Below are 26,399 nucleotides of genomic sequence, written 5' to 3'. Positions count from 1 at the left end.
TATTAATAGAAATTTTTTCCCAGAACTCTACTGTAGAAACATTATTCAAAAATACCAAATATGACACTGGAAAAATTAGATGCTCCTAGCTTCAAACCTTCCGGCATAGTTGCTGATGTTGATTATGAAATTGACTGCTAGCTTGTGCAGAGTAGATGAGAGGGAAGTTCATAGTTGTATTATCCAATTCAAGTACGCAGTTCTGGCATTCATTATAAGTATAAGTGGGGGCTCTTGGAACACAGGAAGAAGCCATTCAGCATGTCAGACTTATTCCATCGTTTAGTTAGATCATGCTGATATTCCGTTTATTTGCCTAAAATATTATACTCAGCTTTTGAAAGATGCATCCTGGTATTGCACTCTTGATAGATAAAGTAGAAACATAATGAGAGAAACAGATTTTGGTTTGCCTGAAATTTCCAAAGAGATTGTGAACCTGTCCATATCAATCATTGTTGGCCTCAAAACAGAAATAACAGCTGCATTGCAATTTGTTTTTCTGCATCTTATTGGATAGAATTAAAGGCCTTGTACTTTTGTTGTGATGGAAGGCCCATGACCTGAAATGTCACTGTTCTTTCTCCACAGATGCAGTCTGATATGCTGAACTTCTCCAGCATTTTGCGTTTACATTATGTTTAGCTGCAGCTGGCTTCTTCGGTCTCATTTTGAATCTCATGTATTAAATTGTCAGAATGCTTTTCCTAATACTGGATGAATTGAAATCTGCAATCAGGATTCCTATCCATTTGCGCAAAAACATAATTTTCTATTGTCAATTCTGGGAATGCTCTTAGTGCTTGCCCTAAAATGACTTGGTAGTTTTATGAGATAGTAATGTCATTGGTCCTATTTTCCATGCTTATCAGCTCAGTTAACTTAATGATTTGGGAAATATGCTTTGATATTTTGTTTTTTGCTGCTGTGACAGCTTTATCTTTGTGTCTTGTGCCTGACTTGTAGCCTATCTCGATTATTTCTTCAATGCTTCCATGTAACTTAGATTTCTGGTCTATAAGGGTGTCACAGCCTTTTTTGTGGTGCAGTGACAGTGCCCTATTCCTGGACCAGTAGGCCCAGGTTTAAGTTCCACTTGCTTCAGATGTATGTAATATCTTCTCTGAACGGGTTGATTAGAAAAATAGATTAAATAAAAACAAGTCACATGAATTTTAAAATCTATGTTTGCAATGTTTCAGAAAGAAACCTGTCCCAGTTTTGTTACCAATAACCAGACATAAATCCTTAAATAATTAAAGCCATCACCAATTCCATCTTAAAAATGTCAAATTTAGTCCAAGGGTTAACATTATTTGAAAAGTCTATTTTCAGGCCATCAACTTAGATTGTGAACTGAGTACGGTTTGGGCAAGTACTCCCAATTCTCACAATTGAATAAATTATGAAAGTGACAACAGTGAGTAATAAATTTATTTAACAGCCTGTACTGTTGTATAAGTGGTATAAAAGCATAGTGGTAATCAGTAAAACATTGTAACGACTAGTTCTTCTTTCCTCTTGTCAGCAGGGGAGTAATGTATATGACCTGCTGTTGATAAATTAAAGTTAAAAGGCTTACAGAAGATGCGCAATGCAAAATTTATAAGATAATGGAATTTATCATCTATCATATTTGCCATAAGGAAAGGTGATATTAATGTTCAAAATCATTTCGGGACAATCTGTCTTCCTTACTACAGTTTATTGTAAAATTAACTCTGTCTTTGCATTCGAAGTGGAGATTATTTCAGTGCCATAGTTGTATATGTTAACTGAGTATTCCACTGGAGAGAGAAGCCTGCTATGCATGGTTGTTGACAGCATTCACGATTCTGCCATATAATCTAATCTATATCTTAAAAAAAAATTAGTGGTAGTTCTGTAGTGTTTGCATAATTGATACAGTGGGTTGACGATCACTGAGGCATAAAACTGTCATCATGAAATAAGATATAGAAGGAATTTGAATGGCACTTTGTAACCATATTTTCCAGAGATTGTTCAGTTAACAATGGTGTTGTCAGGGCATGCCTGAAAAACGGCTTGCCAGCGAGGCTAAGTACACCATTTTTTAAAAAAATGTTTTTGTCCTGACAATACTGTGAGTTAACCATTCATTTCTGATGGGTGGAAGATGTCATTATGACAGCAATCATGAGCAGGAATGCTATTATTCTAGCACAACTGCTTCTTTTTGAATCTTCACCCCCTCTGTCTACTTACTATTTCCACAGATCCTCCTCCTCAAATTCTACCACTGGCCTCTTTCCCAAGTAGAAATTTTTGTTAACCACTTAACACTTGCAAAACATTTCCCTTCGTTCCCTTGACTTAATGCTCATGTTTATAGTAGTTTTGAACTATTTGTACGTCTTGAGTTAACAGGATTCCAAATCAACCTCTTTCCAAATTAGGAAGTTGCATCCTGTTCACCTTTTTGGTGCCAAAACTCATCTAATATGTACTATATTTAATTCCAAACTGTGGCTGGTAGTGGCTGATGAGAAGACTTTGCCAAATTTTTTTTGCAATTTTAGTACACAACACGATTTTACTGTTGCTAATTCCTTCCGAAAGCCATGTTAGGCATTGTTTAACATTTTACTGCATGAGCGTTTGGCCTTTACTTCATCTTTATTCCAAGGCTGGTGATATGTGAAGTGAGATGCATGTCTTCCTGCGTTCAGCAAAATTTAAATTATTGGCCATGCAGGCTCTAATGCCTTTTCCTGTGAGTGTAGCATGTATTGAACTTGTCATGGATCAGTTGTAGTTTGGCTATAAACTAAATTTGTCATTGGAATGCATTTAGCTGCCCTTTGGGTAAAGATGTTTCTAGTCAGTTTAAGTAGAGCTAGAATATTAATTGTTTCATTTTATGTCACAAGTGACATCTGTATTGCCATTGTGGAGACAGTACCTCCAAACCCATGACCACCTAGAAGGGCAAGGACAGCAGGTTCATCGAAGTAGTATCATCTTCAAGGAACACACATGCCATGATTTGAACACGTCATTGTTCTTTCATTATGACTGAAGTCAAAATCCATGGAACTTCATACTCTGTGGCTTTGCAACAACTTCATGCAGAACATAGTGATTCAAGTAGAAGATCCACTAGCACCTTTTTTATCTTGAAGACAAGTAGCTTGTTATATTCCTTGTTTGTTCTTCACACTACCATTATCATCCAGTCAGGCAACAAATTCTGGCTCAATGAAGAGAGTTGAAGTGCACTCAGGAGCCTCAGAAGGGATCCCTGAGAATATGCTACTGACACATGTTTCAGCACGTGCCACAAACATGATAATAAAAACAGCTTGATACAGACAGGGCTAAATAATTCTTCAGTGGATTGAATTCTTCAGTAGATCAACTCGGAGCTTTGCAGTCCTGCCGCTTTCAGAATGATGTTGGACAATTAAACATAAGCGGGGGAAGCTCCATCAACGTTCCCACTTGCAACGACAGCCCAGCCCCACATGAGATAAAGCTGCAGTATTTGCAAATACCTTCGGCCAGGAGTTGAAAATGAATGATGTGTTTCTGTCTCATCTCAAGCCTCTCATTGTTGCAGAAACCCATCTTTAATCAATTTAGTTCACTGTACTGGAGATCGAGAAGTAGCTGGTACAAATAAGTTTTGAACTTCAGCAGAATCCTGGCTTTAGTGCTGAAGACTTGTGCTGCAGAAAGAGTTGTGCTTTCAGCCAAGCAGGACAACTACATTACTGATATCTACCCAAGAAAGTAGAATATTGTCCGGGTAGACCCTGTCCACAAAAGGCAGAGCAAATCCAATTTAACCAATTCCTACTTTCAATCATCAGACAAATTGGTGAAAAGTTGCCGACAGTCCTGTGGAGTGACACTTACTCACCATTTAATTACTTACTAATGCTCAGCTTGGATTCTGCTGGGATTTTTATGAAACCAATCTCATTGCAACTTAAATTGCAGAAGAAAGGTGTGTGTGAATAGCCTTGAAATCATGCCAGCAATCGATAGACTGCCACATTAAGGAACTTGAGTAAAATTGAATTCAATGGCAATTGGTGGGAGGGCAAGTGCCCACTGGTTGGAGTTATACCTGAGACCAAAGAAAATTTAAATTAAAACATAGACGAAGATGGCTGTGGTTGTTGCAGGCTAATCATCGTAGCCAACAATGCAAGAAATCCTCGGGGTTGTGTAGGCATAACCACCAACTGTCTTCACCTGCTTCAGCAGTGACTTTTGTTAAATGCTGAATAGGTTAATGCAACACAATATTTGGTAATGAGGTGGGGGGGGTCGGGTTGAGTCAGTTTTTACCTTCCATCACCAAGAATGCATTGAACTTGGTCCAAAGTCAGAGTGCAGGAGGGCATGCCAGGAGTTGAACCAGGGATCTGTTAGTGAAGCTACAACACAAGACTATTTGCATGCCAAGCGCTGTTAGCAGCTTGAAATGAGGGAAAGAACTCTTCACTTTGTAGTCATTGTTGGAGGTCAGTCATCTCAGTCCTAGGACTTCACTGCACAATTTCCTCTGGATAATGTTGTAAGCCCAGCCTACTTCAGCTGCTTCATCAATGGACTTCCCCACTATCAAAACCCTGGGGGGTTACCATTGACTGAAAACCTGAGCTGGAGAAGCATGTAAATAGTTTGGCTACAAGAGCGTGTCAGACCCGCAAACTCTGTGGCAAATACTCCCCAAAATCTGTTCACCATCTGTGTCACTGAATATTCTTCACTTGGCTACATGAGTGCAGTTCTAACACAATTCAGGATCTTGATACCATCCAAGGCAAAACATTTCACTTAGTTGGCACCCCATCTGACACCTTCAGCGTTCACTCCCTCCATGTCCAACACACAATGGCAGCAGTTGTACGATCTACCAGATTCGCTGCAACAATTCTCCAAGGCTACCTTCAGAACATACAGTCCCTATCACCTGCAAGAACAAGGACAACGGATCCACGGCAACAGGACCACCATAATTTCTCTCAGTCCTGATTTGGAACTGTACTGCCATTCTTTCAGTGCCACTCAATAAAAATCCTGAAAGTATCAAATGACACAGGTTAAGAAAGTAACTAATCACCACCTCATCAACTGCATTTGGCAGTGGTGCTCCATTCCTTTTGTTGGATCATTTTGTGTTTAGTCTTCAGTGAAAATAATTTGCTGTATTCAAACCAGTTCTCTCGTTGATTTGAGAGAATTTGATCCTCCTTGCACATACTCGCTCATGAAAGAGAATCTTGACAATTGACAAACTATAAAGTTTTTGACAGATGGGACAATTTGTGCAATTCTCTCCCATATCCCAATGTTACCTGTTGCTTTCATTCACCTAATCATCATAGAATCCCTGTAGTGTGGAAGCACGCCACTCAGCCCATCAAGTCCATGCTGACCCTCCGAAGAGCATACCACTCGGACTCACCCCTTACTCTAGCCCTGTAATCCTGTATTTCCCATGGTTAATCCAGTCCACCTAGCTTGCACATCCTGGACAGTATGGGAAATTTACCATAGCTAATCTATCTAATCTGCGCATGTTTGGACCGTGAAAGGAAACTGGAGCACCCAGAGAATATGTGGAGCTTGCACAGACAGTCACCCATGGTTGGAATTAAACCAGATCCCTGGTGCTGAGGTAGCGGTGCTGAGGTAGCAGTGCTAACCACTGAGCCACCGTGTTGTTCTTTATTCTTGCTGATATTGTGCTTAGTTAGACTTCTTGAAACAGTCCATCTTTCCTCACTCAGCTGCCCCTGAAGACCAGAAATTATTCTGCCTAGAATTTTCAACAAATTCTAATCAATATCAAGTATAAATCCAAACATTAAAATACCTGCAGAATTTGGCATGGCTTTTGTCTGCAGTACCTAACCATTTTTTTTGCAGCCTTTCCTGCTATAGATTTTTGATAGACCTACCCCTAGATGCTAATTCATTTTTAGCCATGAATGAATGACTTATTGTCACACAAATCTAGGGAGATATAATAAGTGTTCTGTCGCCACAATCTGGCGCCATCTTGAGGTACAAGAGAATAAAGTAAGTATTTTAGGGGAAGAATGAAATATCGTATTAGAGCCAGTTTTTTTTTTAGGCTACTGCTATGTTCAAGTAGATATTCAGGCCATTCTATAGAGAGACTTGGTTAAATAACATTGGAAACAGTTTTTTTTTTCCCTGGAGTTGTGGGGTGCTGCAGCCTCATTTCTGATGATAAGAGGCCTTGGATGTCTTTGTTTTGGACATTGGTTGATGATGTCATATGGCTGTTTTTAGAATGTGATGATAAGTTATCTGTTTTCTTCACCATATAAGGATGTCTTCATCTGGAGAAATTCAGCACTGTTACCTTGTTACGTGAAAAGTTTATGGTTGTTCTAATTCTCCATGGTAGCAATACTTTCACACTTCAGACATGAATAAAAAAAGAAATTGATATACTATAAATCCGACTCAGAGCATCTTCTTTGTAAACTCAGAACTCTTCTTTTATCATGGACAGTAATGTCCTTCATATAATGTGTGTTTCTTTTGCCAAGTAACATAAACCTGAATTGCTGCCTTATTTCTCGTGATTTCCTTAATCCCTGGAGTAGTGACATTAGGGAGCAGTGATGCAAAAATTGAACGTTGAACTGCATTGCTCAATCAAAATAAGCAAGGTAATTAGGTGTCCTAGTATAGAATTTTCTTGCATCTTGTCTTTGTTTGCGTAGTTAAAAGTCACAATTGCCATTTTTCAAAACTTGGAGAATGACAACCTGTTTTTTAAAATTTTGGTATCTCTTTTGTTTGCTTCATGTTTTGAATATGCTATTTTAGCATTATGGTTTCAAGTAAAGGAAGCATTTTCTCCTTTCAAGGTAAGAGTAAAAATCAGTTGTTGTCATATGTTGAGCAATAATGCAGCACCCCATTGGTTTTGATATACTTGTATATCCTTGGTGCATTTTATTTAGTTTTACTGGAACGAAAGTAGTGATGTTTTGTTCCATGAATTTTTCATCTTTGCTGAACTTCCTGCTCCCTATTGAAAGGAAAATTAAACCACATTTTCAGGCATGTAATGACCCATCTCAGTGACCATCATATCCTGGGGTAGGACTGGAACCTAGGCCTTCTGGCCCAGAGGTAGGAACACTAGTTGTGCACCATGAGATCCCTTATCACCTCCAGTTAAGCGTACAGTGTCCTCCATTGTGTATAAGTGTGTATGTCCCAACGTAAGCATTTTGAAATGACTTGTGCGATATCTTCTTAACTTGTGACTGTATTTACTTTTGGTACATTGTGCTTTCATTGATTTACATTCTAAAATGTCTTTTGATTAGCCTTATTCATTTGGACACTGTTTGCCATTAAAATGCAGTGCACAGCAAGTTGTAAATGTTCACTGATCAGCACGCATCTACACTTTAAGTTGCTTTTTTTAAATCCAAAGAACCCTTGTTCAGATTCAGTCAGGCTTTTAATTGTCTTTATCAAAGCAGTAAATAAATTTTGCCTTTAGGTTAACTCTCATTAAAATGATAGTGGTTTTAACCAAGGTATATTGTAGATGCTCTTTTTTCCCCCTTCTAATCACCTCATGCTGTTAGAACATCTTGCATTTTGTAGATGGAAGGCAATTCAATATTTCTAGCCACTGAAAGTTATCTGTAGCTTTAGTCCTTTTGTAACAGCGGCGTATCAGTAAAGATCCACCTAAATTGGAATTGGAATTGGTTCACTTGTGTTTTTAATCCCAGAAGTCAGGATTCAACAGTGAATTCTCCAGAGTATTCTGAATATCGCATTTAAGATGGGAGGTCTAATTAGATGGCTTTTCTCTTGAAGGTATGATCACATGATTGCATCATATTGTGCTCCCGATTGATTGCCTTACTGCTGCAGATATATTCCAACCTCTACTTTAACGACAGGGCGAGAAAGCAAAAGTACAAGGATGTTATCAGGAAAGGAAATGTGAATTTCTTATGTTGTAAATTGAAAAAGCTGTTTTTTTTAAGCTTTATGAAATTAGATGGTTGTGATGTTTTGCTTTGCTCAATGTTTCAGTCTTGTGCTGGATCTTATGCATTTGCAATGTCAATTCAACAAAACAAAGCGATTGCTATCGTCCTCAGCACGACACGTATGTAGAGTGCATCCAAAGCACAGGCATATGGTAAGTTGTTGGGCAAACTAGCAGTTGAATCAGTGTTTTTGTTTGTTCCATGTCAATATTGAACTCTCGCGTTAAACTGGTGCCAGTACTTTAGGCAGTGAGATGTAAATCTGTCTTTAGCTGGAATAGAAATGACATTAACCGAACTAATAAATATTGCTAAGCTAATCGTATGTGCACAACTGAGCTGCTTTGAGGGAGGCACCAAGTTAACCGTTTTTCAGCGTGCAGTGATTAGTAGAGAAATAATCTTATGTTGGCAGACTTTTTAAAAAGGGGAATTTATTATAATAACTAACTTAATTTTTGTTACTGTGTAGTAGCAACACTAAAATTAAGAACACGATTGAAGCATTGTCTGAATAAAACGAATGTATCAGCTTCTTGAAAGGAGCTGGCAGGTAAACTGCGAGTAAACATAATTTTGAAAAGCATTGCTTTTCCTCAGAGACCTGTTCATCTTACAGAATCACTTAGGAGCACATTTCTAGGGAATTTTTTATGTAATCCACTACACCAGATAGTAAGCAAACAAGAAAAATAGACACTGTCTCCCTTGTATTCAAGTATAATATTACTGTTGCAACTGTTATGATTTTGAGGACTTAATTTGTTATTAAAAAGTGAAAATTTCCAAGTAACAAAATGTGCTTTATTTAGAATTGCCAGGAGAATTATTGTAGCATTTAAGTCACATTTTTATGATGCCATTTTGTTTTTGAAGAAAGAATGAAAAACTAGAAGCAATTTGTCTTTGCTGGTAATTTTCCTTTAAGTTTCCAGTCTGTGGTAAAGATAGCTCTGGTTGAAACAACCCAGTTTTCTTCTTGCATGGGTCTTTGGGACAAATTATTGGATATAGGGAATATGTTGTCTCTGCTCTCTTGCAGGCAGCAAGATTTGTGGAGCTGTTTTTGTGTGAAGTTGGTAGCAAATAAAAATATTATCTCAATATCTTGGTCAGTAAAAATAGTATTGGCTTGCATACTGTGCCTCATTGGGACATCATAGCTGCCTTGCTGTATTAGTAAGAGTGATATGTGGAAATTATTATTGATTTATGCCACTTTATTTTAGCGTAATTGATTAAAGCAATTTGTTCTTATCAACACTCTTATTGTAAAAATTTGTTGAAGTAAGCGTAACTGCCATGTTGACTAAAACTTGCATGTGGGTGAAGCTACATGTGATCTAATATTGCACTACATGCTTAAAAATAAATGAGCTGTAGCAGCGTTTTGGGCTTATTACAGTGAACATTTCTTGCACCTCAAGTTGACCTTTTTTGATGTCACCAAGCATACAATGACAAAACTTGCATTCTCTACAAGAATAGATTAGATTACTCTATAAGGTATTTTGTCTAGGTTTCTGCATTTTCAGCATTCTCAAGGGTCTTGAGATGTTAGCGTCTGCCAATGAATCTCTGAAAGATAACATAATGGGTTCTGTTCTCAAGACCAATATGCACAAAAGTAATCTGATTGAGAAATGTCCCTACTGGTAGTTCAACCCTTTTTGGTTCCATTTGGATCCTTAATTTTTGTAAGTGATACATCCATCAGTTGAATCTTCTCAGGCCTCTGGAATTTCTTGTTTTGAAAAATTACAAGGATAGCCTCCAAATAGATTACTTAAAATGGCACATTAACATAAAATTATTGATTCAAATAATTATAAAAAAAATGATGAATAGCTTCAATTTGCATTCATAGTATATTCTTGAAGCGTGGTCTTAAAACTCAGGTTTCAACTTGGTTATCCTGCTTTATTTGCACCAAGAAATTGTTACCATATTGTTTTAACAGTCCCTCTAAGTCAGAAATATCACAAGTTTCTACAAGTATTATATTAGAAATTGTTACTTTATCTTTTTCCTAGGTTTAACTATATATAGGATCATTGTTGAAAACAGTGGTTTGCCAAGTACCTAGTTGAGTGCACTGTTGTCACATTACAGGGCTGAAGGTGTGCTATAAATTCCCAGCACCAGTCAAAATGTATTCCAGTTGATGCCTCGTGCAAGGCAAACACATGAAGTAGAACTCATAGCCAATGTGTAGATATGGCTGCAGCATAGGGCAACAACTTTTGGCGTATGGCCATGATGACTGACATTACAGTATCCAAGCAGAGGCTTTCCATTTCCAAACTTAGACCGTGTCATACTTTATGTGGAGTATGTAGGATAAAGAATAACCTTTCAGTAAAGCTGTTTGTAAGATTATAATTCTGTGTATTAAATTGCTTCATGGGACAGATAGAGGATGATGTCTGGATTTGTGAATTTCACGTGTGCGCTTAACTTGCAGCTTCACCGTCTTGTTAATCTAGACTTGAATGGTAGTTTATAGACAATGTAAAGTCCTGGTAAGAGGAACACACTATCGAATAACAGTAGGTAATTTTGTGCATACTAATTTATTAAAATATTTTCTCTTCTAGCAAGTATCTCTCAAATCAGATTTTTAGCCAGGTCAAAGGATATACTTCATGATGCTTCCACTTATATTGTTTTTCTTGAGCAACTTTTTATTCTTGTAGATGCTGATTTTTAAACTGAATCAAGTCCAGCCTTCCTAGAGGGAATTCACTGTTCACTGTGAAATATGTGGAGTTTGCATGTTCCCCTGTGTCTGCGTGGGTTTCCTCCCACAATCCAAAAATGTGCAGGTTAGGTGGATTGGCTATGTTAAATTGCCCATAGTGTCTAGGGTAGGAAATGCAGGAATAAGGTAAGGAGTGTGTCTGGGTGGACTGCTCTTTGGTGTGTTGGTGTGGACTCGATGGACCGAATGGCCTGCATTCACACTGTAGGGATTCTGTGATTCTATGGTAGCCAGTACTAGAGGTCTGCTATTCGCTTGTAAAAGAGCCTTTTGATATTTCGTCTAGATCAGGCCTTACACAACTTAAAACTGTGACCTTGATCTTCACTAACATATTTAGTTGAAATAAATTGCCATCATGAAGAGAATGTGAGCATTTGCCCTCCCACATGCGTAGTATCATGTTTAAGGTGAATGTTATTTGCGTATAATGAGCCCAATCTCCTAACATTATCTAGATCCATCTAAAGCGTACAAGCAGATACATTTTATAAACCTATCAATATAGCTAAATATTGCACAAGATCTGTTTTGTACTGAAAACAAATCAAATGTCACATTTTTGACTCAAATAAATTAATCATATTGAATTGGCCAATCACAGTTCTTTCCTTCTCCACCAGATTAAGATGACACTACTTAGAAGAAGACTAAGGATGTTTGCCCATCCCTCTTCCAGTATGTACTGACCAATATTTATCTATCTCTGAACCAATAACAATAAAACAGTATGATTTGATTTCCACGTTTCCTACAGGCGGCATGGTTGTTAGCACTGCTGCCTCACAGCACCAGGGACCCGGGTTCGATTCCAGCCTCGGGCGACTGTCTGTGTGGAGTTTGCACATTCTCCCCGTGTCTGCGTGGGTTTCCTCCGGGTACTCCGGTTTCCTCCCACAGTCCAAAGATGTGCCGGTTAGGTGGATTGGCCATGCTAAATTGCCCGAAGTGTTCAGGGATTTGTTGATTAGGTGGGTTATAGGAGGATGGGTCTAGGGGGGATGCTCTGATGGTCAGTGTGGACTTGTTGATTATATGATGATGATCTCTCGCAGTTCCTGTTCAAGACAATTGACTTTTGTTGTGTCCCTAGTATATAGGGACTAGATTGTGCTTGGAACAAACAACCTGCCATGTTACAGATGTTAATATATCTTGAAATACGTTTTTAAAATTTGTTCTTTGGATGTGAGGCTACTAAATTTGTCCAACTTTATATGCCCTTGAAGGTCGTGGTAGGCCAGCTTCTTGAGTTGCTACAGTCTGTATGGAGTAGGTACGCATCAGGTGGAGCTGCACATTTTTGACTTTGCAACAATGAAGGAATGACAATATGATTCCAAGTCTGGAAGACGTGATGCTTGTAGCGGAGCTTGCAAGTGATGGTGTTGCCACGCATTTGCTTTAGCGTTGTCTTTTGCCCTGGAGTACTAGACCCCGCCCTTCAAACCACCAGTGATTCACGACTGGCAAGGCCAGAGCTTCGATCTAATCTATTTTTGAAATTACTATACCTATCTCTAAGGTTGGCCTTTGGATGATCTAAGCCCAGATTTCTTCAGCCTTTCCTCAAGCATAGAATCTGACTCTAGGTTCAATCCTCTGTTATTTGAGAGTTCCTATATGTTGGCAGCACTGTGCCTCACTGGCCTCACTGGTTAGCACCGCTTCTTCACAGTGCCTGGGTCCCAGGTTCAATTCTAGCCTTGGGTGACTAAGTGGAGTTTGCAAGTTCTCCCCTTGTTGGCATGAGTTTCTGCAGGGTGTTCCAGTTTCCTCCCACAACCCAAGATGTGCAGGTTCAGTGGATTGGCCATGCTAAAAGTTGCCCTGTAGTGTCTATGGATGTGCAACTTAGGATTAGCCATGGTAAATGGGGGATTTGGTTGGGATGCTCTTCAGTGGGCTGGTGCAGACTTGATGGCCCAAATGGCCTCTTTCTGCACTGTAGGGGGTTCTATGAATCTTGAGGCTTTCCTGTGCACTGCCCCCCCAGTGTTTGCCCTTTTAGACCAGGAATTTCTGGCAGCCAGACAATTGTTTTTGCAGGGTAGATGGGAGTTGCAGATGGGGACCCTGCAGAATCTCCAGCATAGCAGAAACTGAGGGAATTGCTAGGGAAATTGAAATTTTCATTGGGCATTTCCCCTATGCCTGCAACCTTCTGAGTCTCAATTTAAATTGGACAACTCGATGTTCTGCTGTAGCTAAGCAATTACTCAGTAAAAGTTAGAGTATTAGATAGCTAGTATAAATCCTGAATGACTGACTGTTAAACTGAACCCCCTGCCCTCTGCTTATCCCACTGCTCCAACTACAGCTCTCTCAGACCTCTTGTGTCCCCCAAAACCTGATCTGAAATCCCTAAACTGCTCCCACACAACCCCATGGAATGGCAGCCTCTATCTGCCGACCACCAGTATCTACCCTGAAGAATCGATCACTTAACATCGCCCGGCAGCCACCTTCCCTGGCACCCTACCCTTAAATATTTGGCACCTTACCATCTGGCACCCTAACCTCACACTTACTTTATGTTTACCTTTTCACAAGAGCTGTCAACACAGCTGTCAGTGATGCTGGAACTTTATAACAGTAAAAGGCAAATGACTGCTGTGAAAAAGAGGACATGGATTACCTTCCCTCAACTATTCTGCACTACTAGTGGTCTGTCAGAATGAAAATAAAGTCTGCATTTTGAGGGAATCCTGATTGGAATCTTCTGTCAGAAATAGAGATCTTTCATTATGTGAAGAATAAAAAGCAGTGACAATCTGCATGTGATTGTCACTTCTTGGGAAATCTGGCCCTTTGTTTGTATCTCTCTCTTTTTGAGACCTGTTTGTCAGACTGAATAAGCTTTCAATTCTCTGCTTGAATTTTAGCTTATTTTGGCAATTTGGGTGTTGTAACTTTGAACAGTCATTTCATTTTTAAGTCCCCATTCTGTTGCTCTTTTGATTTTCATTTGTATGTGAATGTTGAATAAGGAAAGGAAGCATAAAGGTTTACCATATGTAGCTATTAGATTACTGACTGCAAATTTCACTTCCTTTTTTTGGAATTTAATAAAACCTCAGGTCATTAGCCTCTCTTCCCTTCTTTTTCATGGTCACTCTCGACAGGTTAAAAATTTGAAGGCTGCTTTTTTTTTTGAGTTTCCCTGCGTATTGTCGGCCTCGTACAACTAAGAATTGGCATAAAATTAAGCCCCTGTACATATAGGATTCAAGTTGATGAATGGAACTTCAGAATGCAACAGGAAGCTTGAATGCCTTCAGCTTTTTGTTGCCAAAGTACTTGAATTTAGAAAGTGACCGTACCTGATTGCATAGTTTGGCTACTTGGTAGTCTCTCTCTGAATTAACCATATAGCAGAAATTGAATTAAAAATATTGAATACTGGACTTTACTAAGATTTCTTTTTTTAGTCGTATATTTCATTCAAGACTTTGACTGGTGCGTTAGCATTTATATGAAGATTGTATACTTTGTTCTTCTGTAGTTCATCTTTAATTGTATTTGTTACACTAATTGGGATTTTGCTTCTTTTCTCCTTTCTTCCCTCTTTTTGCACCGTCCCCCTCCTGTCCCCCTTTCCCAAATACAGTATGCTACAGCTGGTTGTCTCTTGTCGCTGCACCACACGGAAAAGCCAGAACATGAAGAGGTTTGTGAGTTTCGGCCGTACATGTGCCCTTGCCCGGGAGCATCCTGCAAGTGGCAAGGATCATTGGAAGCCGTCATGCCTCATCTCATGCACACGCACAAAAGCATTACAACTCTGCAAGGGGAGGACATAGTATTTCTGGCAACTGATATCAACCTTCCTGGTGCTGTGGATTGGGTTATGATGCAGTCCTGCTTTGGTCACCACTTCATGCTGGTGCTTGAGAAACAAGAGAAGTATGAAGGCCATCAGCAGTTCTTTGCCATTGTTCTTCTAATAGGCACGCGTAAGCAAGCTGAAAACTTCGCCTACAGATTGGAACTGAATGGAAACCGCAGACGCCTCACATGGGAGGCCACTCCAAGGTCCATCCACGACGGAGTTGCAGCAGCAATCATGAATAGTGATTGCTTAGTCTTTGATACCTCCATAGCTCATCTTTTTGCAGATCATGGGAACTTGGGTATTAATGTTACGATCTCAATGTGCTGAATTGCATTGTTGTAATACAGCAGTAAACACATAACAGTTGAATGTTTGCAATTCAGTGGATGCAGTAGGCAAAAGAATGCAGTTCTATATACTTTTCAGCACCTTGCCTGTGTAATTGGTGCGAGCCCATTTGACTGCTCCATATGTGCATGTGTTGGAATGTAATGAAGGCATGCTAAGCACATGGTTCCAAGCCTGACTAAAAGAAGATGGAAACAAAAACACCAAAACAAATCCAAGTTGTTGCAGCTGTTTTATAAAGGAAAAGTGATTCAGTCCTTTTTGTAAAGAATCATGTTTTCCTGCTTTGTGAAATGTAAGTTCAAATTATTTGCGGCAGATTATTCAAGATGTATTTGTATACGGGTCCAGTATATAGAACTACATTATGCGCCACATCAGTACTTAAAAATGCAAAGCCAGTAGATGCTTGTGCCTATCTTAAATATGCTTCAGGAGAACAATATTTGAATAGTTATTTATGAAGATCAGTAATGGTGAAGGACCATGGCGTGAAATTATTTTTTATTTGTTGCCGTGGCAGATGGGTTTTGTTGCAATTTTCTTTTAGGTAAAAATTTGGGAACAAATTTGCAGAGTAGAAATGGGGGTTCCATTATACTTAAAGCAGCCATGGATAAATCTAGTATCAGCATTGTCCAGTTATAATCCTATTATATCTGTATGCAGCTACTTGTATTGGATTAAGTTCTATTCAAATTCTTTGTTATTAAATTGTCTAATCAAATGTTTAAATGTTGACTGCAGGCTCACTTTTTGAGTAATCTGTTTGTTATTTGTTTCCTGAATGAGAGAAGTTGCTTTATTCCATAAAGTGTACATGGGTACATTGGCTAGCTTTGTACTGAACTGCACAGCCAGGTTCACTGATTCAATAGTAACATGCATTTCATTTTTAAAAGAAATTATAGAATAATTGTGTAGAGCCAGCCAGTATTTATTAATGAATTACAACTGTTAGCTATAATGAGCTTGCTGACTTCTAAATGATATTGAATAAACATTGTTTAAAAGAAATGTTCAAGTTAGATTAGAATTTAACCAACGTGCTAGCAAAACACTAAAGAACCAAGGACGTTATAACATTCTCAGCATATGATTTATCTATTTTATTCAGTTATGATAAGTGTTTGCTTATTTTCACAAAAATAATTGAAAATGACCAAGACATTGAGTGGTGGTAAAAGAAATTGTCTTTCCAGTCCTGTCCCTTCACCCCACCTACCATAGGGGATTAAAGACAGCTTTTCATAATATGCTGCATCCAATGGGGTGATCTCTAATTAAAATTTCAATCTGGAACACACATGACTTCAGTTTATTCTATCAGCTGTCGTCTTCCTTTTTGCTCTCTTCCTCTGTCCCACATAGTTGTGCTTTTCTTTTAAAATGCTTGTGGATCAAACTCCTTGACATGCCTTGAGTCACAATGGGTGCAGTTTTTATTGATAGTGGACTTCATTTTCCACAAATACCTGTTGCTAATCACAGCCTGTTACCCAGATTTCAGAAAACTGTTGATTCAGAATTAAATACAATTATTGATTCCTGTTTTTGTTCATTTTAAGGTTTTGGGTACCTACTCCCTCAGAGCAGTATTTGTTTTTTTTTAAAATAAGAGTTTCTTTGCTGTATTATGACCAGTGGATCCATGATGAACCTGCCATCTCCCAATAAAGGAATTTAGACTAGTCTTGAGTATGCCTTTATCTGGAGAACATTTTTGACAGCAGGCAGTTTGCAACTCCCGATTTAAGATTGGATTTGAAAATCTAACCCTTTTCATTTTTGCTGATACTTTAAATTTATTCCAGGTGGGAACTCAAACTGGCAAATCCCTCTTACACAGAATATAAACTAAGGTAAAAATGCAAGTAGAATCTAAAATCTAGGGCATTTTGGTCCGGTCAGATTTCATGGTTTGACGTAATTGATGTAAAGCACTGAGACTTTATCATTCTTGCTCTGTGGTAACTTGGAATATTGAAAATATTTCTGTAGAAAACCTAGCAGCATTTTTGGTTTTGCACCCCTGCAGTAAATAGATAGTAAATGGCTTTAAGCATTATTTTCAGGTGAGTGCTAGGAAATGTCATATGGCTTTTGAAGTAATTGACAGATATTTGGACCAATTCAAGATTTTTCGTGAAACTAATGATAAACAAACATACCCAGAAGCATCTTCTCTCAGCTTACTTTAACAACCATATTAATCCTACCATAAATAGCTCCATGAATATGCCATACAGTCATGCAAATTTTCTTCATTTAATAAGTTCACAGTTAATCTTTGACCTTAAATTTCCTGCCTGATTCCCATATCCTTTGTTTTCCATAGATTACAATTGTTAAGTCCATCTCCAGATACATGTATAGTATTTGACAGAAATATTAGGAAGCAGCATCCATTTTGGGATATTATTTGCACAGATCCCCATATCCAATAAAAACTTCCAGGGGCCTATTAGTAATGAAGGCCCTGTTTTTATAGTCACAGATGTACTGTCTGCGTTGAAGCCAGTCCAGCTACCAAAAATGACAGTACTAGAAGAAAATTCAAAAATGTGCTTTTTAGTTAAGAAATTCTAAATTTATGTACTCTTGGAAGTGCTCCTGTTATGTCATTAATATCTACTTATAACTTGTATTCCTTCTTTAGAAGTTTGGTATTCATTTTAAGGAAAGATCTAAGCATCTGTTTTTGACAGTGATCCATAAACAGCAAAATTTATAGCACTATAGCCTTTTTGGCTGATGTACCAGTCTTGCTTTGAATATTGCTTCAGTAATTTACAAGTTTGAAGTGGGAGTTTGCAAAGAGAGAGATTGGATGCGTAATTGAATATGGGATGGGCTGAGGATAACGTGGTGGTGGTGGTGGTGGTGATGGTGAAAGTACAATCACCGAAGAGCAGTCAGTGCAGGAATTGTCGTCAGACCTGTTTAAGGCAGTTATTCCTCAGAGATGCGTCCAGGACAGCAAATAGCAATAATTCGTACAACTTCAAATTCTGTTTCTCAACAATAATTACATAACTGCATTTTGTTAGAGATGTTCTGCACCATGCCTGGTTTATTCTTTACCCTTTTCAAGTATAATGTGAGGTTTTTTACGAAATGATATGAGAATTTTTTTTGATTGAAGATGTACAATATTTTTCATTCTCCACTTGGTGCCTCGTAATGTGAATTTCTCACTCTTCATTTGTGGGGCATGTTTTCTGTATGCAGTTTTGCAGAATGCAACCTGTACAGGCATGGTTATTTTTAATGGATATTTTCCGGAGGTTTCAATAAACTGCTTTTAGGGCAATTTTTAAAAATCTATTCTTCCTATAAATTTTCAAAATTTAATTGTTTCAAATTTAATTAAAATATTAATGCAGTTTGTTATCTGACATGTAGGTTAATTTCCAAGGTAAGAAAAAGGTTGTTTATTCTATTTCTTCAACTTTCCATCCTTCATAATTCTGAATAGCAAATGATTTAATCTAATGATATGTCATCTGTTAATAGCAACCTACTCAAAAAATAGTCTTCTAAGGACAAAAAGAACAAGTGTGTTTTGGACAGAATGCCCTCTGATCTACCCCTCTCCACACCCCCTAACCAGTTGTATGATTTAACTTGACTCAATACTTGAAATACACCTTCATTTGAAGAACGGTGTCCTTTTTAAAGTTAAGTGAATCTACCCTTCCGGGCACTGATCAAGAAGAATCCAGCTAAGATACGAATGGATCTATTGTATCTTTTTAATTAATCTTCCTTACTAAAACAGACCTGATTAGATATTTAATAGTAAATGTTACCTCTTGATCCATGAAAACAGTTGGTAAATCAGTGCTCAATTTTGATGTACTAACATTCTGAGACATATGGGTGACCTATATAGTTCAGCCATTTTTAAAAAGCTGCAGCTGAACTTAATCAAAGTGAAAGCATAGAAATGAGTGTGTGCTTAATGCAGTCATCTTTTATACTCTTGCAGCAGTGCATTCAATAAATTTAATCAAATAAAAACCCAATAGGGTGACTGTTGCTTTGAATTTTGTCAAACATGGTAGTTTATACTGTATGAGTTTTTTTAAAAAATTACTTTTGGTAATTATGCTAATGTGCATTTTTGAATTCAAATTTGGATACTGTGGATTTCCTGTTGAGCAGGTGTTAACATTTGTATTGTATAAGATTTTCTGTTTTGTTTTATATATTTGTGTTTCTGTGCTGTGTTTTCTTTCTATGTATGTTTTGTTGTACTGAAAGAACAAATAGTTCTCTGTTTAAAAAGTTGTTTAATTCTTATCACGAATGGCTGTTAAAATGCAGTAAAACTTTAGTTTTGAAGTGACCACTCTTTTTAATCAGGAAAACTGTTCTGTACTAGTATAAATAACCTATTTCCTTCTTGCTCTGTATCCAAATTGCAATAAATTAAAACAACTTATAATGATATTGTGTTTTTATTTCTTCATAGTAATCAATAATTATTTTAAAACGAACCCTTAGTGAAAATTTTCAATAAGGAACTTTCTCAGTGTGTTGACAATTTTTAACAGAATAAAGTTAGTACGGGAGAGCTTGCAGGCTGCTCAGCAAATTTATCCATACAGTAACCAAGCCATATTAGCCAAAAGAACTTGAATTCTTTTAACTTTTTTATAATCTCTGATACAGGGGCAACAGTTTGCCTTGATGCTTGAGAAAAGGAATTAATTTGCTTGGGGGCCTGCTCCTGGATGCTGCTTGGTGGTCCCTGTCGAAAATATATTTATTGACAAGGCAGAATAAGATATGCTGTGATGCTAAAGTACTTGATGAGTTGGAATTAAGATTCATAAATGTTTCAAAAATATTTATGTACTTGGTCAGCTACCTAAATTCACTGGGGTTATGATCGTGGAGACCCTTCAGCCCAACAAGCCCACACCGACCCTCAGAGCATCCCACCCAGATCCAGCCCCTGATAACCCACCTGATCTACACAATCCCTCATCACTATGGGCAATTTAGCATGGCCAATCCACCTAACGTGCACGTCTTTGGACTGTGGGAGGAAACCGGAGTACCCGAAGGAAACCCATGCAGACACGGGGAGAATGTGCAAACTCCATACAGATAGTCGCCCAAGGGTGGAATCGAACCCGAGTCCCTGGTGCTGTGAGGCAGCAGCGCTAACCACTGAGCTGCCATGGTGGAACAAGTGGATCTACAGCAGATTACCTAGCACAAGGGACCCAAGAAGCAAGGCTAACAGTATGACTCCTTTTTTTAAAAAAAAAAAAAATCAGTACAGCAGAGTCTGTAAATCTTGAAATGAAAACAGCAAAGGCAGAAACACTCAACATTGAGCAGAATCTGTAAAGGAAAATTTTGACTTTCTGATGAAATACACCTGAACTATTCTCTTTCTGTTTGTATTTGCTACCAAGGGTTGCCAACTACCTCCCCATTGTCAGTGATTCCCAGAACGGAAAATTGATCTTGCATAACTACTAGCAACCTGGGAAAAGTATCTGCTCACATTATACACAAGAGCTGTTGGTGCTGAAGATGAAGCCCTTTCTACTGCCCAATCGTTCACACCCAGAACCTGTCTCCCTGTGCTCAAGGCTTCACTTGCATCTGTCATAGGGCTCCAACCATTCATTTCCTGGAAGTTATTAAATAGCCTGGTATTTCCTGGAGGCTGATTTCACTCTGCTGCCATTACTTTGTAGGAAGCATGTTGGAAAACCAGCCAGCAATAAGAAAGTGCTGATTATGTTCAAGTTTTGGAACCAAATTATGAAGTAAAATCCATGAACTCATTACCTTCTATGTTACGCAAAGTTCATGGATTATCTACTGGTTGCTTATTATGAAATTTATTTAAAATGTAACTTTTTAAGTATTTAACATAATGATTGAAGCATTTTCTTGAGCTTAATGAAAAGATAGTGAGGGCAAATTAATCAGTTCTCCACTGACAGTATGACATTGAATATAAAAGATAGTTTGATGTTGTACTGTTCCGTGAGGTAGCTTGAAGGACGATAATGAGACGGATAATTATATACTTTGCAAAGGGAGTATTAACAGATTACTGCCTATTTTTAAAGCCAGTTGAGCAGGCACAAAGTGAAATTGATATCTTTAAACAGTTGTGGATTTATGATTTATTAACTTTTTAACCATGAATGAATTATTTTTAAATTCTGCATTAATTGCTTCTATGCTGATATTTAATCCAAACCTAGGCATTCAAATCTTTATTTATTTTTAAGTTTCAATAATTTGGATTCATTCCCTTCACCTGATAGGTTAGGTCGTACTGGTCTTGAGAATTTATATTACTGATATGCCATACTGAAATTCTGAGCTTGGTGCATTATTTGATAAGCCAATAAACTATTATCTTCTGATTGTTCTAGCAGCTTAAGATTTTCAAGTACCAAGCATTCAATAACAAATGTACATTGCCTGCGTACAATATTTGATTTGGGAATGAATTATTTCCTATCTTTGTACAGCAAATTGATTTGCAGTTTTACAATTAGCATTTTGCCTCTCTTTGAATTAACTTTGAGGAAGTGTTTTGGTTCATTGAATGAAAACAGTACTACAGAATACCTTAAGATTTCTTTTTAAACTAGACTGAGAATAGTATTCTCCATAAGAATCCAGTTTTCCACTTAAATTTTGGTCTAGAAAACTGTAATACTGCCACTTCAGAATATCACATCAGAGTTTGTGACACAGGTTGGTTAGCACATATGGCTTCTGTCAACATTTGTTCTTCACATGAACGTCCTCTCTCTCTATTTAACTGACCCTATTAGCATAACCAATTCCTTCATCTTTCATGTTTATTTATTTCAACTACAGTACTCCATGTAATTAGAAATTCTACATTCTGACCACTTTGAGTAAGCAAATTATTTCTGATTTCCCAATTAGATTTATAGGTGGCCCTGTTGAAATTTGGGACTCTCTTTTAAGTGGAAATATTGTCTTATGTGTATCCTATGTCACACCTTGACCTCTTTTCTAAAGAAAAGAGCTTGTACCTATTCAATGATAACACAGTGTGGAGCTGGAGGAACACAGCAGGCCAGGCAGCTTCAGAGGAGTAGGAAAGTTAACGTTTCGGGTCAGGACCATTCTTCAGTGTGTTCCTCCAGCTCCACACTGTTATCTCTGATTCCATCATCGGCAGTTCTTACTATCTCTGTACCTATTCAATCTTGCAATTCAGGATGCAACTGCAACGTAGAGGTTATGCTTATTAAAATATCCTGTTTAAGACTCCAGCATGGTTCAGGCACCCATTTGCTAACAATGAATTTGGAGCACAAGTAGGTCATTTTGCTCCTCAAGCCTGTTCAGCCATTCAGTAACACCATGGCTGATCTATTGGAAAAACTCAGCAGGTGGACAGCATCTGTGGAGAGAAATCGGCTAATGTCTCAAGTGGTGAAGCTTCAGTTCTGAGTTTCTCCAGCAATCTATATTTTTTTTCGATTTCCAGCATCCACAGTGCTTGTATCGTTATAGCTGATCTATTTGTGTTTTGCGCTCCACAATTTTCTCATCTACCCCCAATAACTTTTGATTCCCTTGCCTAACAGCAATCTATGTACCTTTGACTTAAAAATATTCGACCGTTCTGCCGCCACCAAAGTTGCAAAATTGCACAGCACAAAAAAAATTCCTACCTCTGTCTTAAAAGGACAACTCCTAATTTTAAAACAGTGCCCTCTAGTGCTGACTCACCCATATGAGAGAACATCCTTTTCACATCCACCTTGTCAAGACCATTCAAGACCTTATCAACTTAAATCAAGTCGCTCTTCTAATCTCCAGAATATTCTAATTCCAGGTATCAGTGTAGTAAACCAACATTGGTTTTAAAAAATGAACTGTCTTTGATCAATAATTTAAATGTGAAAATTAAAATGGAATTATAACCAATGCCTTTGCAAAGCAAATGCCCAATGAAACTCTTTTTCCTGAAATGTAAACCGTGCAAGACTATTTATGTGAATTGTATCATCTTTCCCATTGTCTCAATGAAAAGGGATGGCGTTGTTCAAAAACTTCTACCTTTTTTGACTCTTTGTTCAGATTCTGCATCGTTTTTGGAGCAGTGAAGAATTGTTGAATTATATACCTTTATAGAACAGAAGGGTTCCACTTGGACCATTGAATCTGTGCAAATACTTTGCTACAACAATCCAAAACTAATGCTACTGCATTGTTCTTTCGCTGAAGCCTTATATCTTTTGCTGCTTCCAGAATATTCTTGCTTGAACTACAGGTAATTGTAAAACATGCCTTGTGTGGCAGTAGCAACATGCTAACTGGATAGACTTTGAGTAGGGCTAGCAACTCAACCCATGAGGTACCATGGGCCTCAGTAACAGCAGGTTTTTATTCAACCATAAAGCATGACACATGTTCCTGCTCCACCATGATCATTAGGGGATCAACCAGGGTTCGCTGAATAGAATGAGATAGATGCTTGCTGCTGTTCCTGTTGCACTATGTAAATGTAGCATCAACCTGGGAAAACTACAAAACGTGACCACTGCTAAGCCAAATAGTGGAAGCTTTGTGCAACAGATGTGTGATCCCACAACCAGTGGATCAGAGCTAAACTCGTGGCCCAGCCACATACACTGGTGTATAATGGTGGACAGTTGAACAACTAATTGGAATAAGAGGGTCCAGCACATCAGTGCAAAGGACAAGGCTAAAGAATTTGCAACAACCTTCAGTCAGAAATTGGAGAAGGTGATCAGTCTCAGCCCCTCCTGAGGTTCCTGCATAACACAGCCAGTCTTCAAGCAATTTGATTCATTCCATGTGATATCAAGAAATAGCTACAGGCATAGATGTGCCAGGGCAATGAATACTGATAATATTTTAGGAATGGCACTGAAGAACTGGCTCTGGAACGAGCTGTTCCCCAAGCCAAAGTGTTGTACAAAAATAACACTGGCATTACCTGACAATATGGAATATTGCTCATAGATTAAAAAACAGACCAAATCCAATCCAGCCAATTAATGTCTCTTCAGTCTACTCTCAATGATCAGCAAAGTGATGGAATGTTTCACCATCAATAGTGCTATCAGATGGCACTTACCTAGCAATAACCCACTCAGTAACACACAGTTTAGCTTCTCTGAGAGCCACTCCTGATCTCACTACAATCTAGGTCTGGATAAAGGAGCTCAACCTGAGGTGAGGTGAGAGTGACTGCTCTTGGCATCAATGCAACATTTGTGGCATCAAAGAGCCATAGCAAAGTTGGAGTCAATGTAAAAGGGGAGGTGTGCGAGGTGGTAATTCTCTATTAGATAGAGTCATACGTAGCCCAAAAGAAGATGTTTATGATTATGTCCGTCCCACCTATACAGGAATTCTTCAGGATACTGTCCTCGGCCCAACCATTTTTAAAAACTTCCTTAATGACTTCTTTCCTGTGTAAAGTCAGAAATGGGCCGTTCACTGATGATTTCACAATATTTAATACAAATCCTCATATACCAAAACAGCATCTAAATAGACCTGGACAACATTCTTGCTGATTTTTTTTTAAGAAAAAGGTAATTCATAGAGTAGAAGGAGATGCTGAAGTGCTCTTTTTGACTTGCTGCAGTAATTGGATACATGCACAGTGCTGTTAGGGAGTTCCAGGATTTTGACCCAGCGACAGTGAAGCAATAGAGATTTCCTGTGTCCACAGTATTTTACTTCTGTGGAATAAAGGTTTTGTTGTACATTAGGTTGAAGCAATGCATGATGCAAATGAGAAAAGAAAATTAGGATCTGTATATTCAATTACAGACGATTAGATCTATCTTTCCAAGCTACTTAGTTTGCTGTCAATTAAATAAGAACCATGTGCCACTCATTCGTTTGCTTTTATTGCCAGCAGCAATAGGGAAAATAATGGTTGCAACTCCAGCAGATATACAAGCGAAGGATCTGTTCTATACTTGCCAATCAAAGCAAATAATGCACAGGTAAAACAATGAGTTAAAAACGTGGGTGGGGGAGCCCTTGTGGTGCAGTGATAGCATTCCTAACCCCGAACCAGGAAGCGTGGTTCGTCTCCCGGCTCCAGGGGTTTGTAATAACATTTCTGAGCAGATTGATTGGAAATTAAGTTAATTTTAAAAAATTATGAGAATTATTGACTTCCATTACTCACTTATAGCAAGTGACCATCCAAAGAGTTTTAAAGACTGTTTAGCACTATCCCATTTTAAACAGATATTCATTTAGTGTTACAAAGATGCCTTATATTTAATGTTATTTAGAGGATTTGAGTTTTAAGGATTGTGCAAAATCTATTTATTTCAAGTTTTGTGGAAATACCCAAAATGATTTCTTTTTTCAGAAAAAAAAGGCCAGTGGACATTGGAGAACTTTTTGAACAAGGCTTTCTTTAAATAACATGACCAGTAATAACTGCTTGATTTGTTACAAACCACTGCTGGGACTATTTTAAACAATGTTGACTTAGAGAGCTTCTTGTTTTTAATCTGTTGAGTTGAAGAAAAGCCTGCATAGAACAAGCTGAGTTGGAGGAAAGCTAAGAATAAGCCTTCCTACTAATATCTCTCATTTCAGAAAACAAAATCCTCTACATCAGTTGTGGATGAAAGTTATTTATTCTTTTTCAAGTTTGAGTGAAAGGTTGCATTTCATGAGCAGGCTGTGCCTGCAGGACTTCAGAGAAAATCATGCATGATTATTGACTTTAACCCATCTGCCAGAACAACAGACTTTGGAACATCATTAGATTTTTCTTTTTACTGTCAAGAATACACCATTGGCCAAAGTTTTTTTTTTCAAAAGTCAATCTTAGCAGAGAAATTTTGTGTTGGCTGCATTTGCTGACACCCAGGAGCATGCATAATTCAGTGAATAAAGCCTTATAAGTTGAAAATAAAGACAAAAGTATCAGTGAAGTGCAACAAATGTAAATAAAAAAGTATAACTCTTATTTTTAAATATTGATAGTGTAATGCATATCCAAATGTGCACTTTAATGAAGAGATGAACATGTAGAGTCAGAATTTATCAACGGATGTTGGTGTGAGTAGTCAATCTCTTTTTCTGAAGCACGTGTGTTTTATGTGTGTCTTGAAGATATTTAGATTGATAAGCATTTGTACTTACTATACCTGAACAAGTTATTGTGTATTTTATGGAATAAGTTTTATTTAAATAATAAACCAATAATTTTGTACATTAGAAACCTGGTTGATAGATCTTTTATGTTTTAAAACCTGATACAGACAAAGTATTTAACTGGTCAATTTAGTAATTGGAAAAACTGTTTTTGTTTTATGTTATGACCTGTAGAGTAGTGAGACTAGTGGCAGTGCACTCATCCAACAACAGTCATAACATTACCATTATTGTG

The 26,399-nt window shown here is 37.9% G+C and overlaps 1 protein-coding gene across 1 annotated transcript in view; it reads left to right on the top strand.

Moving 5' to 3' along the window:
* Window positions 1-19,432, top strand: part of siah2l (seven in absentia homolog 2 (Drosophila)-like) — a 49,995-nt gene extending 30,563 nt beyond the window's left edge. Inside the window, exon 2 of the mRNA XM_048605230.1 lies at window positions 14,405-19,432. Coding sequence (XP_048461187.1) covers window positions 14,405-14,956 — 552 coding nt within the window. The 3' untranslated portion in view covers window positions 14,957-19,432. The remainder of the gene's footprint in view (window positions 1-14,404) is intronic.
* The last annotated feature ends 6,967 nt before the right edge of the window (window positions 19,433-26,399 follow it).

The sequence above is a fragment of the Rhincodon typus genome, chromosome 14 (assembly GCF_021869965.1).
Source record: "Rhincodon typus isolate 14 chromosome 14, sRhiTyp1.1, whole genome shotgun sequence".
Lineage (NCBI taxonomy): Eukaryota > Metazoa > Chordata > Chondrichthyes > Orectolobiformes > Rhincodontidae > Rhincodon > Rhincodon typus.
Note: the sequence above shows the minus strand (reverse complement) of the source record. Positions and strands in the feature narration are given on the sequence as shown.